We start from the raw sequence: 8,006 nt of genomic DNA on the forward strand, positions 1-8,006 counted from the left end.
TAACATTGACAATCTAAGGGCAAGAACTTGCAAAAGAAACATCTTCTATAATAATAAAAGCCAAGCGGATCTTTCGTGTTTGCCGGGGCATGGTAGGTAGGGGATCAAGAGGGTAAGGGACACGTGACACATCCACCTTTCTCCTGCGAACCGTTTGTCCGCCTCGGGTGGGGGCGGGTTTGGTAAGAGATCGCTCCTCCTGCAAACCTGTTTTGTCCATCTCATGTGGGGGCAGGGTTCGTAGAGGACTGGTACAGTACCGTCATTAGTGAAGCTCTTATATCAGAATTACAATTTGCCTCTTATTTCGATTAGTAAATATATTTTTTTATGAATCAACAATTACAAATAATGTAACAAATAACGTCTCACTTAAGAAACCTTTCCAGAAAGTACTGGCAGAAGACCCTTTCCCGCAAAGACATTATTTTAAACGCTTATAGTACTTATTAGGTTAGCCTTCCAGATGACTGGAACGTGAGGCAAGTCTCTCTTTTTTACTTCCAGGCTTTGGCATTCTCTTCCTGCTTCGGCTTCTCCTGATTCCTAGAAGCTTTCTTCGTCCAGGAAGTCAAACGCTTCCTTCGCGGTTAAACTCCTTAATCCTTCGTCCTTCTTTTCCAGTTTTCTTGTGGACTGGAAAGGGGTCTGAGGTTTCCTGCCCTGAGTCTTGAGAGAAATTTAGGAAATATAAAAAAAAATAAAACTTGGGAAGAAATATGCTGGGAGGTCAAAAATAAATAAATAAATCGCTTATTTTGAGTCTAAACTTGTAACTTTTCTTTAAAATTCGAGATTCTCTAAAGCCAACAATCTTATGGCGTACTATTCCGAGAGGCTCCCAATCTTCCCCTCCTTAAAAGGTCAGCCCAGATATTACCTGAGATAGTATAATTATCAATACGTCTCTCTCTCTCTCTCTCTCTCTCTCTCTCTCTCTCTCTCTCTCTCTCTCTCTCTCTTTCTCCATCTAACTACCTCTGTTTCGAGAGGTAGAAGCAGAATGTTTGTCTCTTTTAATTCTATTTTTCAGTGCTCAATATCTTTCACTCCCTCTCCCCCGTATATGAGGGCCGAGGAATTTATCACAAATACACACTCACACACACACTATTATATATATATATATTATATTCTATATATATATAGATCATATATATCTATATATATATATTTATATATATCAGTAGAGGGATCCACAGTAATATTCTTGTTTCTCAAGACGAAATTTATATGTAGACATATTTACTGATATTTCTTCTTGAAAAACAAGAATATTACTGTAGATCCTTCTTCTGATTATTTAGAATCACGATACGGTTTTTTTCTATTGCACACACACACACATATATATATATATATTATATATATATGAGTGTGAGGAAGAGAGAGAGAGAGAGAGAGAGAGAGAGAGTGTATAGGTGTATGTTCATATCTTTGTGTACGTGTACACGAGTGTATGGATACATGCATTTATGAAGCGCCAAGACGGTGAACTCGTAACTCGTACCGTCTTGCCAAAATACATTTCTTGTCTTCAAGCGTAAGAGACGGTACATTACGAGATGAGGATTTGCACCAAAAATATGATGATTGGTGAAGGTCGTGGGAGACACACGCACACACACACACACACACAAACACGCACACATACTCAGGTCTCACACTCCACCTTCTTCCATTGTGGCTTGAGTCCAAAGTTCTAAATAGTATTCCACACCTAAAAACACTTAGAATGCCATAAGGGGCAATTTGGACTGCTCACTTATTTATAGACTGTGTGACAGTACACCTCACCTCACTCTTCCACCCACAAACACACATACGCACACATACACGACGTTTATGAAAGATAAAATGGTAGAATTCTATTATAGGTCGACATACTTATTTGGTGAAGGCTTCGTCATTCGTCTTGGAATATACTTTTCAGTAATTGCTGTAGAATGATTTCTCACGAAAAGGATTTGTTTGAAGTTTCATTTTTATTAATTCTTCTATATCTTTGCGATCTCGTGAAGGAATGGACTCTTTAGCTTTAAAATGAAAGAGAGTTATTGAATTTTGAAGAGAACAAGACACAGAGATTGACAGTTTTTATCCAGCGTTATAAAGAAAATTCAACTGGAAATGCTACCAATGGTTACTTATGTAATTGAGACTTTTTTCCTTTACAGTTACTAACACTTTAATTTGATATTGTTTGTCTCTGTTAGGAATATTTCTCTCATAAGGTTAGATCATTTTATTTAGTTTACTTTTTCGGCTTGCTGTTTGGAAATCAGTTAATTTAATCGATCACCAAGGCTAAACATATTTCTTTTCTGGAAACTATTTCGCTTTTTCTCAAACTAATGTCGCTGTTTCTTTGCTGACAATGATTTTGCCAGATCTATTTCACGGAGTGAATGAGCTATTCTTTTTTTTCCCCTCTGGCCAACTTTGTGACACCTGCCAGGCTAGAACGTCTAACTTTACTTTGTGAAAATCAACGGACTTATTTGTTTTTCTCTTCTCTAAGTGCTGTTTTTTTCTCTACCCCCTGAAGATATAAGTCCTCTCCTTACTTCTATTTCTCGTAATTGTTTTCTCTGAAGAGGCAGAGCTATAATTTCTGTATCTATTTGTTCCAGCTTTTATATTTTCTCATCCTTACATTAGGATGAACTAAATAAGGCCAGTTGATTCCCTGGCCCAATGACTTTTGCACTATAAATCAGTTACAAGTTCAAAATATTCATTCACCATTTTCATGCTCGTATTCAAACTCACGCATTCACTTGCGTGCATTATAAGTTTGAATGCATATATATGTATATATATATATATATATATATATATATATATATATATATGTGTGTGTGTGTGTGTGTGTGTGTGTGTGCGTGTATGCATACTTATAAAATAGGGGCCTTATATTCGCATCCACATGCATATAATCATACTATCAAAAGTCGTAAGTATCTCTGCAAGAACTCTGGAATTTGATTCCTCATCACTTCACAAATATTATTAGTAAGTAAATTTAAGTCGCTCTTCTGTAACTGTCGTCATTTCCTATAACATAATCATAGCAAATATAACCTAATGGGTCCCTGTGACAGCAACAGGTGGATACGGGACTGCTTTTGCACCAATAATATGCCAATGAGAGGACCCGCGTCGACTGCCAAAACTAAGAAGTGTAAGTCCATCAAAATTATCAATATTTCCTTTAACAGCTTCTCCATACGCGCGAGTGAATGATAGTCTTTCAGGGCTGTGTCTGTCTATGAGAGATAGTCTTTTAACGCTTTCTGTCTGCCTGTTTGTCACTCTGTCATTGGTAAGGCCCTCAACGCACAACCGAGGAGACGACTTCGGTTCGATACCAAGGGCGGAAAGAAAGATTTGATGGTCGATCAGCTAGCTTAGGTAATAGCCAAGGGGTGGGGAGAGAGAGAGAGAGAGAGAGAGAGAGAGAGAGAGAGAGAGAGAGAGAGAGAGAGAGGAAAAGGAAAATAAGAGGACTGAAAAAGAAAGGAATGGACGATTTCTTTCGTTTTACCATCTTAATTTCAGTTGAAAGTGGAATTATCCATCAGATATTCTCTCTCTCTCTCTCTCTCTCTCTCTCTCTCTCTCTCTCTCTCAGTATCTATGTAGCATGAACGTATTCATTGCAAGTAACTGTCAACACATCGAGAGATTTGTGCATGCAACTTTGCGTATGAATGTACTGCATAACAGCGTCTATCTAGGTAGACACATACCTCCCAAACGGTAGGTGGTAAATAATACGTACAGACTGCCGGAAGTCTTTGTGGATTAAATTTGGCTTTAGGCTAGATTAACTTTTTTCTTAATGGATCTAAGAAAGGGAGAGGAAGGGTTCAGTAGTCGGTAATGACCTTGTAGAGGGGTAGCGTAATAATTTTCAAACACTGTAATATTAAACTTACGTTTACCATATGAATATTAAATAACTTGAAGTCATTCATCTTTCGGCTTGGTTACGAAACTCCAGAATAAAATAAATATTTTATTATCGTTTGTAGTGAGTAATGATTGATGAGATCAAATGACTCAGGTATGAATGAAAGGGTCCAATAATTGCCTTAACATAACATAAAATATCAAAAATGTCAAATGCTTAGAAGCACTTCCTGTGGACGATGCCAGGGCCGGACTCGTCGTACTCTTCCTTGGTGATCCACATGGACTGGAAGGTGGACAGTGAAGCCAAGATGGAACCGCCGATCCAGACGGAGTACTTCCTCTCAGGGGGAGCGATGATCTTGATCTTGATGGTGGAAGGAGCCAAGGCAGTGATTTCCTTCTGCATCCTGTCAGCAATACCAGGGTACATGGTGGTACCACCAGAGAGCACATTGTTGGCGAACAGATCCTTCCTGATATCAATGTCGCACCTCATGATGGAGTTGTAGACGGTCTCGTGGATACCAACGGATTCCATACCCAGGAAGGAAGGCTGGAAGAGAGACTCGGGACAACGGAATCGTTCGTTACCGATGGTGATGACCTGACCGTCAGGAAGTTCATAGGACTTCTCAACGGAGGAGGAAGCGGCAGCCATGCTCATTTCATTCTCGAAGTCGAGGGCGACGTAGCAAAGCTTCTCCTTGATGTCACGAACGATTTCTCGTTCAGCGGTGGTGGTGAACGAGTAGCCTCTCTCAGTCATGATCTTCATGAGGTAAGCAGTCAAGTCACGGCCAGCCAAGTCCAGACGGAGGATAGCGTGGGGAAGAGCATAACCTTCGTAGATGGGGACAGTGTGGGTCACACCATCACCAGTATCGAGCACGATGCCAGTGGTACGGCCAGAGGCGTAGAGGGACAGGACAGCCTGGATGGCTACGTACATAGCAGGGGTGTTGAAGGTCTCAATCATGATCTGGGTCATCTTTTCGCGGTTGGCCTTGGGGTTGAGGGGAGCCTCAGTGAGGAGGACTGGGGATTCCTCAGGGGCAACGCGGAGTTCGTTGTAGAAGGAGTGATGCCAGATCTTCTCCATGTCGTCCCAGTTGGTGATGATGCCGTGCTCGATGGGGTACTTGAGAGTCAGGATACCTCGCTTGCTCTGGGCCTCGTCTCCTACATAGGCGTCCTTCTGACCCATACCGACCATCACACCCTGGTGACGAGGGCGACCGACGATGGAAGGGAAGACGGCGCGAGGGGCGTCATCTCCGGCGAAACCGGCCTTGACCATGCCGGAGCCATTGTCAACAACAAGGGCGGTTGCGTCGTCGTCACACATTCTGGTGGAGGTTTAGGCCGTCGCTGAAATGGAAATACAGAACATCAAACTAAGTTTTTCGATAATTTAAAACTTAACCTGTGGGTGGGAGAGGAGGGCGGGTTTAAATTTTAGAATCAACTCTTTGCAGTGATTTTATGCCTGACAATGGATGATTGTATTCCCTTCTGTTAAGGATATGTTCTTTTTTCTTACATACAAAATTAATTCAGCTCTAGTGAAAGCCTTTTCTAAAAATGAAATGAAACGCCAAGTTTATGACTGAAGATATAAGTTAGAATGAATACAGTAACGGTATTCTACTTGAGATTTTAAACTTAACTTACTAAAATACTTTCAGGAAAAAGGATAATGTGCTATTTGAAATACGCGTTAAGATTATTTCAAGAAAACTACGAGAGAATCCAAGTATCACGAGAATTTGTCCTCTTTAGAATGTAAATATTCAGGATGCAATCTAAATGACCCTGCTTTTAGAATATATTCAGTAGATGTGAACTTACGAAAGAATAGAGAAGTAAATAACATTAAATTTTGTCAATCTTATGAGGATTAATGGATCTGGAATGGCAGGAGATCAACTCTGATGTGAAGACAGGAAAGAAAAGCGTTCTTGTTCGGAGAGTTTTTTTCTTGTTTGAGACAAATTGTATAGAAAGATTTCATACCTCTCTTTACCTGTATAGCACCAAAGGTCTGAATCATCGAAATATTTAGCTTACAATTTTAAATTAAAATGACTAAAGATTACTTTTTCTTTGCAGGTTAATAGCGGAATTAAAAAAAATAATTTTACAGCCCTTTAGAAATAAAGTTCATGGGAATTCAGAAGTAAATGTAGGTTTTAACATATGAAGGAGTACCTTTAAACTCAATTCTAAGAGATTATGAACGATCTCTCTCTCTCTCTCTCTCTCTCTCTCTCTCTCTCTCTCTCTTGAATTGCATATGACATTTCAAGAGAGTGTCTCTCTCTCTCTCTTGAATTGCTTTGCTTTAGAAATTTCAGCTATCTCTCTCTCTCTCTCTCTCTCTCTCTCTCTCTCTCTTCTTCTCTCCTCCTCTTGAATTGCTTATGAAATTTCGAGAAAGATTCTCTCTCTCTCTCTCTCTCTCTCTCTCTCTCTCTCTCTCTCTCTCTCTTTCCAGAGGTCACGTGCAAAGCTAACAGATGAATAACTACATGAAAAAGAAAAAGAAAATCCCACCATGCAAGAAAAATGTCCTAGCTCTATACAGGGATATACAGGGATAAGATTACAATTAATACTTTATAGGGAAGATAATTGTATTGATTGTTCAATGAGCAAAGTCAGTAAAAAGGGTGTGTCAGTTTAAAATAGGTAAAAGCATTAAAATAAGTAAAAGAAGTATATGATCTTTTTAGGTTCATTTGTTAGTTTTGATTCTGAAGTTAAAGATATTCCAAAGAGGTAGATCTATCATTATCAAAAGGTGTCTTTTATATAACTGAAAGCTGCGTCATTCTTAAAAGACTGTCAAAATATTGTTGTGAAGGGGGCATAATTTTTGAAAAACCTTGTCAGAATATAAATTAAAATGCATGTAATTGAAATAAATGGTTAAAATACAACCCTGATTATAGATGCATTTTGGGAACATGTTATAACTGAAATTAGATGTACTGGAAAAATGAGGTTATAACATTATCCAAGACGTGGAATCATTTTGAAAAGGTGCCTGTTATATGACTAAGAAAAATAGAATAATCTACTTTAGAAAATTGCTTGAAGATTTTAAAAAGGGATTCAGAAGTTTGTCGGAGGGGTAATATGGCGTCCAAAAGATTCAAATGTCAAAAGCAAATGTCAAAAGAGCTTAGGGGGATTATCACATCCAACGTCAGGTGGAAGTCGGTTAGTGCAGAATTAAGAAAAAACACGAATCCTGCAAACCCTCTTGAGGTACAGCACAGGGAGGAGCCACGTACACAAAGGTAACGACGTATCCTGAGGCTGAAGTACACTGAAGAGCGGAAGGCCACAGATACTACCTTATATACCGAGCCTTGTGCATCGGCGCCCTCTGAGAGTCAAGCCTCGGGTTGACTTGTTAAAGCCAAGAATATTTTTTCCGATTTTTTACTTTTTTTCCTTTTCTTCTTCACTCCGCCTCCTTCCCACCCATCAGGTGTGGGTGAGCGGGTGATGTCACCCGCGCGCTAAATAATATTCAAGGCCGTCCGCGGCTATTTGGAGGACGTGACTTCATTTGGGGATATTGCAAGCAACTTGCTGAGTGGGGTGGAGGGGGGGGAGATGCGAATATGACCATATTTCGTCCCCTTGCAATGGCAAATATCGTGCTTTTAAAAAAAAAAGGAGGACAAACCTCTTTCCGAATACGTCAGATTTCTAATGACTCCCTAATTTTTAATGTATATACCTGTACATTACGGGGTGTTCCAGAAGCAGCAGCCCGTGCTGGCATATAGCCAGCTTAATTTAGAACGAATATATACATAAGGCGTTTCTCTCATACTTACTAATATGGATAGATTCCATCATCTGTTACATAAGTAGTATAGAATCGCCCTGTTGTATCGAACGTTACGTAACAACTATAACTATTTAAGTATAAGTAATAAAGATTCATTACTTTTGTCATTTCCTCTGTGGATATGGCAGGATTACAGAAGATATAACTATGTTTTATTGGGCTCTTAAGTTATATTTTCGTTATATTTGCGTTTTCCAGTTTCATTGTTCTTTACGAAATCTAC

At 39.4% G+C, this 8,006-nt stretch overlaps 1 protein-coding gene across 1 annotated transcript; it reads right to left on the reverse strand.

The window, feature by feature from the left end:
• Positions 1-4,008: 4,008 nt before the first annotated feature.
• On the reverse strand, positions 4,009-7,371 carry LOC135201529 (actin, muscle-like). The gene is made up of 2 exons (XM_064230521.1): positions 7,215-7,371; positions 4,009-5,286 (listed from the first exon to the last, which is right to left on the reverse strand). The coding sequence occupies exon 2, from the start codon at positions 5,261-5,263 to the stop codon at positions 4,133-4,135; it is 1,131 nt and encodes a 376-aa protein (XP_064086591.1). The 5' UTR covers positions 5,264-5,286; positions 7,215-7,371; the 3' UTR covers positions 4,009-4,132.
• Positions 7,372-8,006: the final 635 nt, after the last annotated feature.

This window comes from Macrobrachium nipponense, chromosome 28 (genome assembly GCF_015104395.2).
Source record: "Macrobrachium nipponense isolate FS-2020 chromosome 28, ASM1510439v2, whole genome shotgun sequence".
Lineage (NCBI taxonomy): Eukaryota > Metazoa > Arthropoda > Malacostraca > Decapoda > Palaemonidae > Macrobrachium > Macrobrachium nipponense.

Bases quoted from the DNA above. Each gene is read 5' to 3' on its own strand.
- LOC135201529 (XM_064230521.1), bottom strand. From the start codon at position 5,263: ATGTGTGACGACGACGCAACCGCCCTTGTTGTTGACAATGGCTCCGGC.